General features: G+C 34.6%; 2 protein-coding genes and 1 long non-coding RNA gene across 3 annotated transcripts in view; 1 reads left to right on the top strand and 2 right to left on the bottom strand.

Annotated features, from left to right (window-relative positions):
* Positions 1-1,250: 1,250 nt before the first annotated feature.
* LOC109581901 (uncharacterized) lies at positions 1,251-1,928 on the bottom strand. Its single transcript, XR_002184820.1, has 3 exons — positions 1,691-1,928; positions 1,339-1,623; positions 1,251-1,289 (listed from the first exon to the last, which is right to left on the bottom strand). It is a non-coding gene; the product is annotated as an uncharacterized LOC109581901 (long non-coding RNA).
* A 5,542-nt stretch (positions 1,929-7,470) lies between these two features.
* Positions 7,471-15,626, bottom strand: LOC100638389 (protein bicaudal C homolog 1-B-like). Its single transcript, XM_003386542.2, has 21 exons — positions 15,360-15,626; positions 14,566-14,679; positions 13,945-14,109; positions 13,445-13,572; positions 13,116-13,238; positions 12,822-12,921; positions 12,446-12,566; positions 12,099-12,195; positions 11,855-11,915; positions 11,732-11,805; positions 11,226-11,385; positions 10,392-10,589; positions 9,921-10,030; positions 9,822-9,866; positions 9,733-9,760; positions 9,525-9,574; positions 9,425-9,446; positions 9,092-9,154; positions 8,976-9,040; positions 8,825-8,924; positions 7,471-7,921 (listed from the first exon to the last, which is right to left on the bottom strand). Exons 1-21 carry the CDS (start codon positions 15,583-15,585, stop codon positions 7,761-7,763), a joined length of 2,211 nt encoding a protein of 736 aa, XP_003386590.2. The 5' UTR covers positions 15,586-15,626; the 3' UTR covers positions 7,471-7,760.
* LOC100638261 (excitatory amino acid transporter 2-like) overlaps positions 15,615-19,197 on the top strand; it is a 4,602-nt gene continuing 1,019 nt past the window's right edge. The window contains exons 1-3 of the mRNA XM_011405614.2: positions 15,615-16,288; positions 16,400-16,442; positions 16,805-17,109. Coding sequence (XP_011403916.1) covers positions 15,693-16,288; positions 16,400-16,442; positions 16,805-17,109 — 944 coding nt within the window. The 5' untranslated portion in view covers positions 15,615-15,692. The remainder of the gene's footprint in view (positions 16,289-16,399; positions 16,443-16,804; positions 17,110-19,197) is intronic.

Here is a 19,197-nt window from a genome sequence, read left to right as displayed (position 1 = left end):
GTATAACATTATACTAGTTTTTCTCATTAATGATGATACTAATGTAAGTGACTACAGTAATGGTGATTATTTTGATTCTTTAAAAGCAATAAATTAGATCTATACTGTCTTACTTGATGATATATCTGTCAGAGTCTGCGTACAAATTGATGATGTTCTTGATAAAATAGTAGGAGTTACAGTAACATCTAGAAGTGGAATATTTCACTGCCTTTATATGGTTTACATATGAGCTATTACATAATGATAATTTTTAAATTCTACTTTTTCTGTATCGTTAAATTAAAATCATTTTAAATGTGATGTTACTTTTACTGTTATTTTGCATTACCTGGTGGTATTGGTTGAGTCCTCTCTCCTTCATAAATGATTCCATTAACATTAAATGATATAGATATAGAGAACAAGTAGTTCAGATTAGGATCTAATCCTCCTATTAGACCTTCAGTAGTATCACCTGGGAATACTCTCATTCCTGTCTCTGCTTGTCTCTTCTTTCTTGAGGAGCTATTGGTTGACTCATAATAAACAGTATAAAGACTAGCTCCAGAAACAAAACCCCACTTAGCCCTCACTGCTGTAGAATTGAGCTTTGTTATAGAAAAGGTTTGAATGACAGCTAAAAAATTTTGAACAATATCATCATAGTATTCTCAATAATTTCTTACGTATTTCAATAGTAGTGTATTCTCTATCAGTCCATTCTCCTGGTCCAATACTAGTATATGCTCTCACTCCAAAAGTATAACTAGTATTAGGTATCAATCCTACTATAGTGTATAGAGTGTTAGTAGTGTTAGTTATATTGTATGGACCAGTACTGGTAGACTCTCTATATCTTATCTCATATACTGTAACGATACCATTAGGTATTGTTGGAGGATTCCATACAATAACAATTTCAGTTGGTGGCGTTGCATGTGCTAGATTAGATATCACACCAGGAACTGTGTTAAGATCATGTTAAACTGAACAATATCTCATTGACTTACTTGATTCAGCAGTTAACTGTATTTCTTGTCTAGCTGGTCCATTCATATTATAATTATAAGGTATTATACTCACAGTATAATTAGTATATGGTATTAATCCAGTGAGATTAAACATTCTGTTGTCTCCTCCAGTGATATTAACAGTATAACTAGTGTTTGAAGTGATGTTAGTGTATGTGAGGTAGTATCCAGTGATTGGTCCATTCCTTCCATTGCAAGGTACTTCATCCCATGAGACAGTCATTGACACTGACTCTACTGATGAGAATTTAATATCACCCACTGGTGCAGTAGGAGCTATTATTGAAAAAAATGATAATAGCATTAACTCTATGGTCATGCTTACCAGTTGAGAGTGTAGTTAAATTACTAGTATGGAAATTTATCAAATCAGATCCATATACCCCAATAAGATCAAAGCCACATTGACTGTAAGGAGGTATACCAGTTGAAGTATGTGGTGATAAAACTGATGTTTCACTATTACTAATGAATGATGATTCACATACTCTCCTACACCTCCTATTAATATTATAACTAATTGGTACTACAGCAGTTGGTGGACTCCATGTTAACGTAATGGTAGTACTTGTAATTAATGTAGCCATAAAATCATTAACCACTGGATCACCTAAAAAATGCATTTGTTAGTACATAGTACATGTAACTTTCATTGTGTTCAGTTATAAAATACTCACTAATTGTTAACGTAACTGAAGCATTACCACTAGGCAGAAAAAATGATCCATAAGATACTACATAGAAAGTGTATGTAACCCCTCGAAATAATCCTGATGTTATATTGATTGTTGTATAACTAATGTTGGATACACTAACAGGAGTATTACTAGACAATTGATAGTAGACCTCATAACCAGTAGCTCCTGATACAGTAGACCAGGAGAGTCTTACATGAGATAAACCAGTACTTAATCTTGTAGCAGTTAAACCAGTTGGAGCATCAGATACTGATAATGTACATGTGTATTAATATAGCCATCTAATCGTAACATTGCTAACCTGATATACTCAATGATGAGGTACTAATAACTGCATTAGGACCATTACTGCCACTAATAGTACCATTAGTTACTCTGGTATTAGATACAGTACACTGATAGCTACCAGCTTCTCTCAGTCTCACTGTTACTGTCACTCTTGTAACAGATCCTGGTCCATTCACTATCACACGAGACAGTTCAGTAGATATTCCAGTCCCATTCAGTGAACAATTGACAGTAGTAGGAGGACCATCAGAGACATTGAAACTGAGACTGAAGACTGGAGGAGTAGCTAATCTACTAGTGGAGATGAGAGAGAACTGCATAGTAGGATCAGCATCAGGACCATCTGTAAAAGAAGCATATTAATTATAGTCTATATTCATCACATACCATTGTTATTGTATCCAGTATCAGTATATGCTCCAACCACTAGTGTTTGATTCACTCCATTCTCATCAGGAATGATACACTCATATAAACCTTCATATCCTAATAGCCCATCTCTTCTAGCTAATGCAATCTGACCACTAAATCTCTTACTGAACAATGGTCGGGGAGCTAATGTATTGCCAAAGTCTCCATCAAATAAAGGTACTTCAGTTCCATTAGGATAATACCACACTCCAATGTCAGTACCATTGTTAGCACTCTGACACCACAAAGCATCAGAAGTATCATTAGGATCATTATCTATATCAATATCATAAAACTGGCTAGCATATATCATAGAGTAATCAGGTACAGGCCCAGCCAAAATAGGTAGATAGAGCTGGACACCTGTCAATTAGAGTATGATTACTATAAAATAGCAGTGTCTATTCTCTTACCATTACTGGGTAAGACAGTAGAGAGTGGTGCTTGTCCAGATACAGATACCAGTTGAACTAGAGCTAGCAGAAGTAGCTGAAAACAAGAACTCTTTAAGAGTGCCATCTGCTTTCTCATTCTCCTTTATTATAAACACTATTATAACCTGAGAATCATGTGATCAGCAGTATCAATTGCTGACATTGTAGTATCATTATGGGATTGAAGGAATGTGTCATCATATCACTACACACTAGATAACAATAACTTGTAGTGGTAAAGTAATCTATCCCTAGTATAGAATTTCCACCTACATACCCTAAAATAGCAGCTAATCAAATATCTAAATTTACTATAAGTAAACACTAAAATTTTTTGAATAATTTCTTTGCTACTGTGTTATGCATCTACAAATTTTGAAGTCTAAAGTTGGAAATTTTTAAAGTTGATAAAATATGGCCAATAAACTCTTAGTATCTACAATGTACAGATGGTAGTAATAATATACACAGCACTGTATAGCTGCACATTGCTTGTCATATTTCAAAAAAATTAAATCTTATGTGGCATCAGATCAGTTTGAAACTTATACATATTTTGTCAAAATCAACTTATTGTCATTAATAAGCAATTTATTTTTGAAATAATACAGATCTAATAAATTAAACTAAAATAACACACGTTGTCCAAAATACTATCTACTTGGTATATAATATGCTGACGTTTTTTAAAAACATGAATACTTGCATGACTGAACAGTGCACTAGACATAACATTAAACAGTTGGAGTAGTGTATTCAGTAGCTGGTGGATGAGAAGTAGGAGTCTCAGGCTCAGTTGTACTGCACTTTGGTTCATCAGTTGATCTATTCAATTGTAAAATTGACATATTAATTATTCAAAACAAAAACAAACTTTGTTTTAAATTCAGTAGTAGCATATGCTGGACTGCATTCCATTACAATGTCATTTGATTTTCTATTTCAAAAATATGTAAAACTTAAAAATTAATTGTAACAAATGTACGTGTATCACCTTTTATGATTAATATTTGATATTTTCACACACAAAACAGATACTACTATAATCAAAGCCAGCACTAGTAGTATGATGGGTATGTAAACTACAGTTACACCAACTATCAATCCAGTGTTTGTAGTCACAGTACTTGTAGGAATAGGACCTATAAATAGAAACTGATTACATTTTAACACATGCACCATTATCATTAAGATTTCTCTTATTTATTGACACACATGCACCAAGTGTAATTTAAAGGACTTCAAATTATAAATACTATAGTCTATTTGATATGATATTAATACTATGAACACTTTACAAACCTGACAGCAGATGTATATGCATACTCTCTTCTCCTTCATAAATGATTCCATTAACATTAAATGATGTAGATATAGAGAACAAGTAGTTCAGATTAGGATCTAATCCTCCTATTAGACCTTCAGTAGTATCACCTGGGAATACTCTCATTCCTGTCTCTACTTGTCTCTTCTTTCTTGAGGAGCTACTGGTTGACTCATAATAAACGGTATAATGACTAGCTCCAGGAACTGAACCCCACTCAGCTACTACTACTGTAGGAATTAACTTTGTTACAGAAAAGGTTTCGACGACAGCTATAATAATAAAATGATTATAATTAATGATAAATAATGCTTACGTATTTCAGCAGTAGCATAGTCTCTATCAGTCCATTCTCCTGGTCCAATACTAGTATATGCTCTCACTCCAATAGTATAACTAGTATTAGGTATCAATCCTACTATAATGTAATGAGTGTTAGTAGTGTTAGTTATATTGTATGGACCAGTACTGGTAGACTCTCTATATCTTATCACATATACTGTAATAATACCATTAGGTATTGTAGGAGAATTCCATGAGATACTGATTTTTTCTAGTGTAGCATTTTTTTGTTTCAGATCAGATATCACACCAGGAACTGTGTTAAGATCATGTTAAACTAATCAATATCTCATTGACTTACTTGATTCAGCAGTTAATTGTATTTCTTGCCTAGCTGGTCCAGTTATATCATACATATATGATGTTATTCTCACAGTATAGTTGGTATATGTTATTAATCCTGTGAGATTATACATTCTGTTGTCTCCTCCAGTGATATTAACAGTATAACTAGTGTTTGAAGTGATGTTAGTGTATGTGAGGTAGTATCCAGTGATTGGTCCATTCCTTCCATTGCAAGGTACTTCATCCCATGAGACAGTCATTGACACTGACTCTACTGATGAGAATATAATATCATCCACTGGAGCAGTAGGGGCTAAAGAGAAAGAATGGTAATAGTTTTCAAAAATTTAAGGATATTATTTTACCAGCTGAAGGTGTATTTGCCAAATAGTTAGTAGTTAAGAAAACTCTTAGAGATCCATATACTCCAATAAGATCAAAGGTACATTGACTGTAAGGAGATATACCAGTTGAAGCATGTGGTGATAAAACTGATGTTTCACTATTACTAGTGACTAATGATTCACATACTCTACTACATCTCCTATTAATATTATAACTAATTGGTACTACAGCAGTTGGTGGACTCCATGTTAATGTAATGGCAGAAGTTGTATTCAAGGTAGCGATTAAATCACTAACAACAGGATCACCTGAAATAATATACATGTATAGCTTATTTTAATAGTTACATGATTATCTTACTGAATGTTAACATAACTGAAGTACTACCACTAGGTAGATGAGCTGATCCATAAGATACTACATAGAAAGTGTATGTAATCCCTCGAAATAATCCTGATGTTATATTGATTGTTGTTGAAGCAGTAGTGCCTGCACTAACAGGAGTAATACTAGACAGTTGATAGTAAACCTCATAACCAGTAGCTCCTGATACAGTAGACCAGGAGAGTCTTACATGAGCTAAACCAGTACTTAATCTTGTAGCAGTTAAACCAGTTGGAGTATTAGAAACTGAGTTATTAATAATAATCATACGTTATAGAAATAATGAACACTAACTTGATAAACTCAGTGATGTGGTACTACTTAATGCCTGAATGTTTCCAATACGACCATTGATACCATCAGTTACTCTGGTATTAGATACAGTACACTGATAGCTACCAGCTCCACTCTGTCTCACTGTTACTGTCACTCTTGTAACAGATCCTGGTCCATTCACTATCACACGAGACAGTTCAGTAGATATTCCATTCCCATTCACTGAACAACTGACAGTAGTAGGAGGACCATCAGAGACACTAAAGCTGAGACTGAAGACTGGAGCAAGTCTACTAGTGGAGAGAAGAGAGAACTGCATAGTAGGATCAGCATTAGGCCCATCTGTACAAAGTAAGCACATCAATTATGGGTAAATCTATAATCATATACCATTGTTATTGTATCCATTATCAGTATATGCTCCAACCACTAGTGTTTGATTCACTCCATTCTCATCAGGAATGATACACTTGTATAAACCTTCATATCCTGATAGTCCATCTCTTCTAGCTAGTGCAATCTGACCACTGAATCTCTTACTGTACACTGGACTAGGAGCTGATGAATCATTAAATGGTCCATCAAATAAAGGTACTTCAGTTCCATTAGGATAATACCACACTCCAATATTAGTACTAGTGTTAGCACTCTGACACCACAAAGCATCAGTGACATCAAGAGGATCATTATTCTGATCATGATCATAAAACTGGCTAGCATATATCATAGAGTAATCAGGTATTATCCTGTTCCAATAAGGTAGGTACAATTGAACACCTAGATTAATTATAATTAATTGAACTGATTTAAAATTTAACATTGTTTTAGATCTCTACCTACCTATGTTGAGTTGAATGAAAGGTGCTTCATGTCCCATTCCTTCCCCTAGTTGAACTAGCAGAAACACAAAAATTCCAACAGTAGTCCATTTCATCCTCTTTCTCATACGCTATTACACTTGTATTACACTTATATTATAGGGATAAGGAAGCAATCCACTCTTGCCAATAGTAAGGCAGTATTACTATGGCTTCATATCATTAGCAGTGAACTATGTATACAATTTCTGTTGACATAGATAATAGTAGAACTAGAAGTTGATAACATGTTTGCTTATACCTTTAGAAAAAAACACAATATAATTCAGGTGTATTTTTTTGGCTTATTATCCTTCATTTGTCATTGCTTAATTTGAAAAATTTATTGTAAAAAATTTGCATTTTAGGAATGACTAAAATGTACATAAATATGGTTAAAAGCTATCCTTACTTTTTAATATTCAGTACGTAGTTTTGTATCATACTAGCTCAACAGTTAGCGTGGATCTATTAACAACTTCAATTACTGACTGTGTTTGTTTGCACTCTACCATATGCTACGACTATCTTTCATTAGCTCATTAGCAGTACTGTGTGTGTACATACATGTAGATTGTAGGCTATAATCTCATGAGCCAGCCTATATACACAGTGGAATACTTTATAGGCTCTGGGCTGTGAGATTATGTGTAGATTGTAGACAGAGTGTATTCTCTACTTCCCATCTACATGTATATCCCTAGAGTACATTAGTTTTAGTCTCTCTAGCCACTATTCCCCAGCCTACAATGATTGGGGTCCACCCCGATGACTGTAAGCTGGGAAATGGTCTGGCTAGCAAGACTATAGCAGTTTATATAATAGTGTATCAGTTACAAAAATAGATTTATTAATAGTTTAAGCAAAATTGATAATGTGTCATTTGTGTGAAACAAAGGGGGGAAGGAAAAGGGGGAGGTGAATGATGAAGTGTCAAATGAATAGGAATAAAAAAGGGTTCCTTTACTTATTAGTAACCAAGTAGGTACTAGAAAATGTAGTAGCAATAATACTAGTTATTATTATTATGATCATTATTATTGTAGCTCTGTTAATGGAAGAGGCCAAAGACTGATCACGTTCCAACCAAAAGTAGGCGGCGGTTAAAATCGGACACTCTTACTCATATAGCTTGGAGCTAAACGGACTCCTGTTCTCTCTGGACGACCGACCCCCAGGAGGGGACCCGGGACAGACATTTTCTTGGCACTGGTTGAACGAAGGGAGTGCGGCTTAGGACCTTCTGATCTTAACTTGCAGATTTCTAAAAAAAAAAAAAATATTTGAGCGGGTTTCAACAATCAAATTTAGATTTTTTGCAATTTTTCAGAGTAACTAAAAAAATCAGGTCGAAGTCCCTGTACCATAGTGCAGAGTCAATGGCCAAATTTTGCCAAACATGACTAGGACAGAATTTTCTATTTTTATATATTTTTTCTGATACATATACATGTTCTTATGTTGTGTAGCAAGTTTGAGCTGATTCCAATAAAAATTGGTTTTTTAATGAATTTTTTTAAGTTGCTCAAAAATCAGGCCAAATACCAAAGGCCTTTGGTACTTGGCCAAATTTCATCAAAAATGGCTAGGAGAAAATTCTCCATTTTAATAATTTCCCTGATACATATACATGTTTTTATGTTGTATACCAACTTTGAGCTGATTCCAATGAAATTTGGATTTTATATGAATTTTTGAAGTTGCTCCAACTTCCAATATGCCAATGTATGTACTGTACAAGCAATATTAGGTATGTCAGATGCTAGCTGTTTAGCACACTTCAATACATGCTTTATGGGAAACCCAGCATGCTTACATGTACATGTACACAACCAATTGTTATCGCTTAGATCAGGACTGATATCAGTCTGAATCTGTACTGATATCAGTCTGAATCTGTACTGATATCAGTCCTGAATCATGGCTTTCGTGTAATCAGTCATGATACAACTGTGAAAATCAGCCATGATACAATCATGATAAAATTTGTACTAATTCATGCCAGGATATCAGGCATGATCTATAATAAAACCTGTCAGGGCTGTACCAGTATAGAGTATCAGACACGGTCCATTATTTTGGGGCAAAAGTGCTGATTCAGGCGTGATAATGAGCATTAATGATGATTAATTAATTAATTAATGAGGAGGGCTGGTTTACAATTTACCTGAAATAGCAATTTGCAGTTTGCGTCTGGCTCCAAGTGTGGCCACACCCACTTCCTTCAAATCTTCTTCGTTCATCGTCAGAAAGGTCTCAAAATCAACCTATACATGTACATGTACGCAGTGTATCACGACAACACCCATAACACTCACTTCCTCTTCGGCAAAATTGCTTTCGTATTTCTCCAGTCCTAGTTTCACTAGCAGGCTAGACAGATCTGTGGTGGGTGTGGTCAATTAGTAAAGCCATACTACTTAGGAAACCTTACCTTTGATGTCATCATAGTCGCTTTGCTCTCGTGTCAAGATGGCCTGTTCCCTCTCTAGGGCAGCTGAAAGAGAAAGAAACTGTACATGAACATGTACATGTAACTAAAGACGTACATGCATGTACATGTACATGGATTATGGTGTAACAGAAAAAAATGGCGGAATCATAATACAAATCCTATGCAAAAATAACTAAAAATAATCATAAAGCAAAAAACTTTTGCTTTATTCTGAGCAATGACTTGTGGTTGAAAAATCCCTAATTTTAAATGCTGCCAATGTTTCCTGCTGTACTGTATACTGTACATGTATAACTATAATATCATTATTACCTTGGCTCATGAATGGATTTGCCTTCAAATTGCATTTAGGAAAAATAAAATAAAATAGATAATAATATGTGTAATAATGAAAAAAAATTATACACAATACCTTATGTGTGAAATCTCCTCCACCAGTCTTACTCAGATAATACTCCCTCTCTACAATCAGTACAATGTACATTAAAAATATGCACTCAAAAATACATGTAATTACACATTAATAATACATGCATGTACACTGTACAAGCTAGTACATGTACATGTACATGTAGATACTTTTAAAGCATGTATGTACATGTACATGTACATGTATTTACCTTGATTCATTAAGGCATTGAAGCTTGTCTAAGATTCAAATAAAGAATCATTATTCAATCAATAAATATTGAGAGCCATTCTTCATTACCTTGTTTAAAGAATCCAGACCCCTTGGAAAAGCAGACAGTGTTCCCTACACAACAATTATTACAATTTTGATTTAATGTTAAATGTATTGTACACTTACTAGATTCTTCTCAGTTCTGGGGGCAATGGGCATCGATGTAGAGAAGAAATCCCCAGACCACTTGTTAGTGGGGTAGCGTGGAACATCAGGCTCAATCTTACTCTTCCTGGCTATAGAAGTGAGATTGAACAGAATCAGTACATGCATTGCAATTCAAAAATTTAGCTACTACAACATCTGCTCAAAATTTCTATATAGCATACATGTATCTACATGTACATGTGCATGTAAGTAACTTAACTAGAGATACCTTCATACAGAGTATTGACCTTTACTCACCAATGTTATAACAAGGAAACTGACATTAGGGTGCTTTTAAAAGCCAATATTTTAAAAATAAATGTACACTAATTGTCATTTTTTGCATTTTGACAACTAAAGGAAGACTTCCAGATAAATGGAAACTAGGCATTAACACACACATTGTGTACATGCATTTCATTATGCTAAAACTACGTACATGTACCTTACCTTGTTCAGCCTTTTCTCTCCTCTGGTCGTAATCAACAAACGATTTTGCTGTCAGTTTTCCCTTTCCTTGAGATTTATTGAGACTGCTCTTCAGTGGATCTGATTCCCGTTCCTGTTCTTCCGTACCAGTCTCATCTGGTTCCAAAGTCTGGACTTCCAAAATCGGAGGACCTTGAGTGGCATCAGAGGGAGGGGTCTCTGAATAATAATAATAACAATAATGAAAACAGTTATTGTATTTTTCTTTTTTAATTTGTACTATTATCTGCAAAATTTCACACATGATTTTGGAATAGTGCTTATCCACCTTGTAAAAAATTGGGCTAAAGTCCCTGTACTACAGTACAGGGTATTTTGTCAAAAATGACTAGAAGAGAATTCTCCATTTTTATAATTTTTTCTGATACAAATACATGTTCTTATGTTGTGTAGCAAGTTTGAGCTGATTCCGATCAAATTTGAATTTTTTATGAATTTTTAAAGTTGCTCAAAAATTGGGCCTGTGACCCAAGGCTATAGCCTTGGGTCACAGGCCAAATTTCGTCAAAAATGACAAGAAGAGAATTCTCCATTTCAATAATTTTTTTCTGATACATATACATGTTCTTATGTTGCATATCAACTTTGAGCTGATTCCGGTAAAATTTGAATTTTTTATGAATTTTTAAAGTTGCTCCAAATGCCATGTACTGTATTGTAGTGCTTGTCAGCTCATGAAGCTCATGCTGTTTAGCTCACTTAGCATGCTTTGTGGGGAACCCTGACTGATACACAGTACTTAACAATAAAAGTACATGTACATGTACATGTACATGCATACACGTATATTCGTACCAGATACTTCCTCTATTTGTTCCATGGTTTGTATGGCAGGAGATGAGTGATGCTGCAATTGTACTGGACGAGAGAGAGTGCTGCAGGCTAGATCAAGTATCTTCTGACGAGCAATATAGACACAGTCAATGTTACGCTCGATACTTTTAACAATAAATGACTGAAGGAGAGAGAGAGAAAAGATAATGAAAAAGATAATAATTGCCAAATTTATTCTGATTTTTAATAGCTATAATTTTAGCAAATACATGTACATGTAATTGTTGTACATGTATAATATACTGTACAATATTGTTATTCCATAATGATTCAAATTAGTGAATTTTATAGTGAAGGATTATACAACCATTATGCTTGTGTATTTTGAACATTACAATTGTACATTTTTTGCTTTCTTTTCTAATTTGTCTGCTCCACTAATATAAACTGTGTATGCATATACACATACACCATACAACGTATGTACATGTACATTGCAGGAAATTCATACACTATTTCCTCATTACCTGTATATAGTTCTTCCCTTTTGGTTTCATACTGATGTATATATCCAATGACTGCATTAATTCACCAAGATATCCTGAAATATACTAGAATATACAGGACTACATGAAAATTAATACTATTACCTGAGGTCAACTGCTCTGATTCATCAATGACATCAAATAGAATAGCAACTGGCAAACAACCCTATAGAGAGAAAAAAAATAATACTTTAATGTATGCATACATGTATGTACATTGTATCTCTCCTTCCCTCTCTGTCTCTCCCTCTCTCTCCATTCTCCTGCAATCTTTTGAATACAATCACTGCATAAGTATGGTCTATATAAAGTGCTGTAGGTTGTTTTCTCTCTCCCTCTCTCTCCCTACCATTATTCTTTGTCTAGCATCAAACACGTTCTCTAGTCCTCCAATGATGCTGATCTGACTGCTACGATAGCGTGAATGAGGATCAGGAAAATGGATCCTAAAAATTAAAAACACCAGACACTTGAAACTTTAATTTTGATAATACTCATAATTAAACATGCATACATGTACATTGTACAACTATTAAATGGTTCTCCATCCCATCCAACCAGGATGACATTATGCTCCGTTTGAAGCACTACTAAAGAATTACAAGTACATGTACATGTAGACAACACCACTATAGATTTTAAAAAATCGTTTTTCCCGAATAATAATAATAATAATAATTACATGTACGTGCTTACGATGTGCAAGTCTCATGCATGATGTCCTGAAGGTTGCCTCCATCAATACCCATCACTGTACGCTGGTGCTGGACTGCAATATCAGCAAACAAAGTGACCTCAGTAATAGGAGGATAGTCACCTACAGTACAATGAAATAACAACTAATAAATAAAAATGCTATACACACATTTATAGTACAATACATGTACATGCATGAACCTGTCAATACTAGAAGGCTAGCTAGCTGCTGACAGACAAATTAAGCTATTGCATGTGCATATACATGTACATCTATAGTACATGTGTATGTACATGTACATGTACATGTAACATTAAAGTATGCATCTACATGTACATGTACATAAAAGCTAGTCTATACTGTATATTCGTTTACCAGTGATGTATTCAATGACTTTAACAACTGCCAGTTTGAGTCCGTCAAGGAAACGCATTGAACTGCGAATGGAGACCATCATAGTGAGGGAGGGAGGGTGCTGGAGAAGAGAAACAGTAATAGAGTAATATAATATACACGTAATACATGGGATACTGTATACATGTACATGTATGTGTAACTGTAATACATGTACATGTAGCAATGAAATATAATTTCAAGGAAAGAAAGAATAAAACGAACAAGTACATGTATATGCATATGTACATGTAAAACATGTATAACTGGTCTTACTGGTTTGATGCTGATTGACACGTTATAAGTTTCACTGATTGACATCATATCTGGTGACTGAGGGTCCAATGTGATATGACCAGGAAGAGGGAGCGTCATGGAAACAACAACTGGTTGGAGATCCTGTATCAAATAATGATAAATATATAATTAATTAAAGAAATACATTGGACATGTACATATACCAAAAGAGCTAGACTTTCATTTATCATTATAATTTTTTCATTGCTTTATTACGTAATAAATGCTTCACCATTTTACAGCAATTTTTTATTATTCTTGCTATCAATAAAATAATCAATTAAACATCAATTTTACAATTCACTTACTCTGACACTCATTCTTGCAGTTTCAACAGCTGGTAGTGATCCAGTGATTGATACCTGATCACTCTTCTCTCCTTGAGCGTAACGATTGGAATCAGGGAAATGAATATGACACTGGGTATCATTATGAACTGTACAGGAGGGAGAGAAAGAGGGGGGGAAGAAAGAAAGAGAGAAAGAAATAAAAAAGAATAAAGAGATGGAATAAGAGGAAAATTACATGTATATATAAGGATCAGGAAAGAGAAGCATACATGTTACATGAAAAAATGATAGAAAAGTTATACCAAGAGTAAATATCAGTTATACTGATTTAAAACTTTTCCAAATACATGTACACTTAATGTACATGTAATTCAAACAATTTCTTTTGATAAACATTGAACTGTAATGTATTTGTATACTTTGACAATGCACAAACTTGATAAAATTTTTATGGATGTACATGTACATGTACATGCATGCATACATTTATCATAATACATGTACAAATGGTTCTTTACCTTTTCTTATGTTACATCCTTCTTTACCAATCACATGCGAATGCTCAGAATTTGCAATGTTAATCTTCAGTGTGACCCTGTTATTCTTAGTATCCAGCTCCTCTAGTATCGCATCTTTGGCTTTGCTAACTCCCTCAAGGGGCCCGGCAATTTTAACCTGGGGGTCTGAGAAAGAAAACAAAATAATGGTAATTTTATAGTGACTATAGTTACTGGTGCATGAAGCTGTTTACTACAACAAACATGCAACTTGGCATCAACAAAATTCAATGCACATATTTGTAAAGCAACAGGAAGAGAAGATACATGTAAACATAATGCTTATATGTAACTGGGGTAAAATTTTGGTGAATTTCCGGTGATTGATAGATGTTAATCTGGCAAATTTGTGGCAATGCTTCAATGAGCATGCACATAATGGTTGAAATTGTGAATTTTATTTGGACAAATGACTAACAAAAAGTCAAATCTATCACATTTCCCCTTCCAAATTACCAAGTATACACTATACATACATGTACATGTACATTTATTTCTACAATGTACATACATGTATACATGCATGTGCAATTTGTACATGTAGATGTAATTGTAATTGAGTCTATCTTCATCTTCCATTACCTTTCTTTGATTTAGCTCCAATCTTCAGTCTCGATGGCCAGAGTATGACCGTCCCTGTCACTTTCATGATGTCATTAAAGAAATCATCTGCACTTCTCTTCTTGTCTTTACCAGCTAAAAGTAACACACAACCATTTCAATAATAGAATAACAAGGCAACAACAGATTGCAACATGTCACGGTACAAATGACAGGTCTCGCATACATGACTCATGCATTATAAAGCAACCACAGTGGGTTTGTATAGTGCATCAATGCAACATGAATGTACATGTACATAAGCTTATTCAGGTAGGCTTTTAGGAGATTCTATATTTAGTAGACATACAGAGTAGCTTGTACATAGCAGATTCATTTATCATAAAAAGTATGTTAATGTTATACAGAGGTGGTCTTTATGTGGAGGTTATATTGTATGTATAAAGTATTGAAATAGTTTGTTGGCTATGGAGAATCTATTTATGTCTTGGCCCATCTCTGAAGTAAATTAAATTAGACTGACAAGCATTTGATTAGTATCATATTTCAAATTTAATTATCATCGCTAGTATTCAAATTATATTATAATTTCTCATGATAATAATGATCTAATTAAGGAATTACTTATACAATATGGAATGCTACCACAGAAACCACAACTCACATCTGCAGGAACTAGAAACTACCAAGAACTTCAAAATTAAAATTGAACCACAAAATTTTTTATAATTCACAGAAAAATCTGACTTATTGTATAGCATATTGAACTCTACACTTATAATACATTAGAGTATAACACTCTCATAATGTCTTACCGACAATGAGTCGCTCTAGTTTACGTCTGTCGACTGGAAATCTCCTCTCTACATTGTCAGGATCAGAGAGTATGTCATTGTAGCGTGCCTCCTCGGGAGAGATAGAGGGAGAGGCGGGAGGGTCTCCAGAGGGAGAGGAGACGGAGGGAAGAGGAGGAGGAGGAGATGATGGTGAGCTCTGGGATTGTTCTTCGTTCGTTTTTGACGAACTGCGTTTGTCCTCCATGTTGACCCCTCGAGCAACTCTGATTTGGCAGGGGCGTGGCTGATTTGGGCAGTTCAGCCACGCCTACTAATTAGACTTCTCGCTACGAGCCCCACCCTCTTTCATCAATGGAAGAAGCAGCTGACGATTCTAAAGAGAGTCAAATTTTACTGGAAGAAGGAGAAGACGAAGAAATAGAGCCAATAACAGAGAGAGAAAACCTAGAAATGGAGGGCGAAGAAGAGCTCTTACTCAAATCACGTCAAGAGGAGTGGGGCTGGAAGGGAAAACTAGCCAGGAAGACTTGGCATCATGTTAAATCCAACCTCCTCCTTATCTTAACAATAGTCTCAGTCATACTAGGGACTATATTGGGGGTCTCCATATCCACAGCTAATCCGTCAGACCTCACAAAAACCCTGATATCCTTCCCTGGCGAACTCTTCCTTCGATCTCTTAAAATGCTCATTCTACCCCTGATTGTATTCAGTCTTATGTCCGGTCTTGGATCCCTTAAATTAAAAACTGCAGGTGCACTGGGTCTTCGTACGCTCCTCTATTATCTAACGACCACTTGTCTTGCAGTGACCCTTGGTATTATATTGGTGGTCAGTATCAGACCTGGTAAAGGTCATGAGAGTGATGCGGAGTGTACTAACGCTACTTTAGCTGATGCTGACGCTAATAAGATTGATGTGCTTGATGCCATGCTTGACTTAATGAGGTAATGGAGAGAGAGAGAAAGAGGAGAGAGGGAGAGAGAGAAGTATTGCATATAATGGAGAAGGAATGTTGACAAGGTTTGCATTTTATTTGCATTTTTTATTTTATTTAGAAACATAATTCCTGATAATTTATTCCAAGCAACGTTTTCTCAGGTATTAATAGATATTTCATAAAAATAACTCACAAATTTTTACAAAAAGCTAAAATTTTTGAGTAAAATTGCTGTATGTGCATGTGATTGCATCCAGTCATTCGTGTATTGCTAAACTCTTAAATTTTGGCCAAATAGATTGTTATAAAATTATAAATTTTCTGATGCTATAAATGCGTTATTCTAAATGTTCTTGCATAGAAAGTTAAGCCAATTTCAATTGCATAATTTTGGTTGCAAAAAGTGAAAGAAATTGAAAAAAAAACGCTGATAATACATGTACTGGATAATACATGTACATGTACATAATACATGTACTATACTGTCTCACATTTATTTTTGGTTCTTTTATTTCTCCCATAGACCCGCACAGTATACTCCAGTGTCATTGATTACAACGACTGTGCTAACAGCTTAGGATACAACCAGTCAAATATATCAAACCTCTCATGCTCTCAACTTGCTGACCTTCTTGAGGGAGAGAACTGCCAATTAAAGAAAGTCTCCTCTCTCACTCATCAAGAAGGAATGAATATACTTGGTATCATTACCTTCACCATTGCCTTCTCTATTGTCCTCTCTACTCTTGGCTCGGAGGCCGAGGGTTTTCTGAAAGTCATCACTGTTCTTAATGATGCCGTTATGAAGCTCATTACTCTTATCATGTGGTAAGATTATGTTATGCAAGTCCAATATAATGTACTGTATAACATGCTTTGAAACAATCCTACTGTACATCCATCAAAAACTATATCACAGTTCCTGTACAGGGATTTTGGGCAAATTTTTGCCAAAAATTGCCGGGGAAAGATTCTCCTTTTTTATAATTTTTTTCTGATGCATATACAAAAGTACATGCCCTTATGTTGCCTAGTAAGTTTGAGCTGGTTTCAATTAAAATTGGAATTTTTTAATGAATTTTTAAAGTTGCTCAAAAATTGGACAAAAGTCCCTGTACTGTAGTATAGGGTCCTTGGCCAAATTTTGCCAAAAATGGCTAGGCAAGAATTTTTCATTTTTATAATTTTTTCCAATGCATATACATGTCCTTATGTTGAGTAGAAAGTTTGAGCTCGTTCTAATCAAAATTGGATTTTTTATGAATTTTTAAAGTTGCTCCGAAATTGGGCCAAAGTCCCTGTACTATAGTACAGGGTTCTTGGCCAAATTTTAGCGAAAATGGTGAGGTAAGAATTTTCCATTTTTATAATTTTTCTGATAGACGTACATGTCTTTATGTTGCGCAGAAAGTTTGAGCTGGTTGTAATCAAAATTTAATTTTTTATGAACTTTTAAAGTTGTTCCGAAATTGGGCCAAAGTCCCTGTACTATAGTACAGGGTTCTTGGCCGAATTTTTGCAAAAATGGTGAGGTAAGAATTTTTCATTTTTATAATTTTTTCTAATGCATATACATGTTTTTATGTTGCGTAGAAAGTTTGAGTTATTTCTGATCAAAATTAAATTTTTTATGAATTTTTAAATTTTCTCAAAAATTGGACAAAAGTCCCTGTACTATAATAGTACAGGGTTCTTGGCCAAATTTTGCCAAAAATGGTGAGGTAAGAATTTTCCATTTTTATAATTTTTTCTAATCCATATACATGTTTTTATGTTGCGTAGAAAGTTTGAGCTGTTTCCGATCAAAATTAAATTTTTTATGAATTTTTAAAGTTGCTCAAAAATTGGGTCAAAACCCAGGCCTGTACTATAATAGTATAGGGACTTTTGTCTGATTTTGCTAAAAATAAATGACTACGTGAAAATTCTCCATTTATACATGTATGTACATGTATATGTTTTTTTTTGATGGATACATGTACATGTGTATATGCATGTATATTGTATGATATTAATAGTCTCACCACGCCCCTTTAATATTATTTTGATAATAATAATAATAATGTAGTTATGAAGGAATGAGATGGTTAGTGGGCGTAAATTAATTAAACCCGATCGAGTCAATTTGATCGTATTCTAATTAAATTAATAAATAACAACGTAGACGTTTAGCTTAATTAATTAATTTAATGGCTAATCAAACACCAAAATAGCGAACACCACCTTAAAAGTGACTCCCTTAGCTTATAATGTACAGTATAACCTCGATTATCCGGACCCCTTTGTCCATCAGGTGGTCCGGATGGGTCCGGATAAGTGAAAAGTCCAAATAATTGAAGTGACCTTTAAAACCTTCATATACTTACTCCAAAGAAAAGCTAGAGCCTTAATCAGCCATAAGGAGGCTAAATCCAAGCCTTGTTACTAGTAGAAAGCCATTAATCAGCAGCATTCCAGTGCTAAACAAGCTACTCCGTGTAGAAAGCAGCCATTTTATAATACCATATACTCTAATTAAGTGAATTTAAAGCACCACGTGGTCACTTCCGGTCATGATTTCAGAGTCCGGATAATCGAGGGTGCGGATAATCGAGGTCCGGATAATTGAGGTGATACTGTACCTACTTTTATGTATTAGAATGATAATATTATACACGAACAGTGTACATGTACATACATGTATGACTGATATTATGCCTATGTACAGCACTGCCTAGTTATAGTCCTACTTTTTCTATTATACATGTAACTTTACAGGTACAAATACCTGCTACAAAAACCCGCCAATCACCTAAATTTAGCAATTCGCCAAATTTTAGCCCCTCCAAAATTACCCGCTATATGGTAGGTGGTGTACATACATGTACATGTACATGTACATTATGAATGAGTGATTCATTGCCTCTTGTGCACATT

Source organism: Amphimedon queenslandica, unplaced genomic scaffold, assembly GCF_000090795.2.
Source record: "Amphimedon queenslandica unplaced genomic scaffold, v1.1 AMPQUscaffold_13412, whole genome shotgun sequence".
In the NCBI taxonomy this organism is placed as follows: Eukaryota; Metazoa; Porifera; class Demospongiae; order Haplosclerida; family Niphatidae; genus Amphimedon; species Amphimedon queenslandica.
This window is presented reverse-complemented; position numbering and strand designations above follow the sequence as displayed.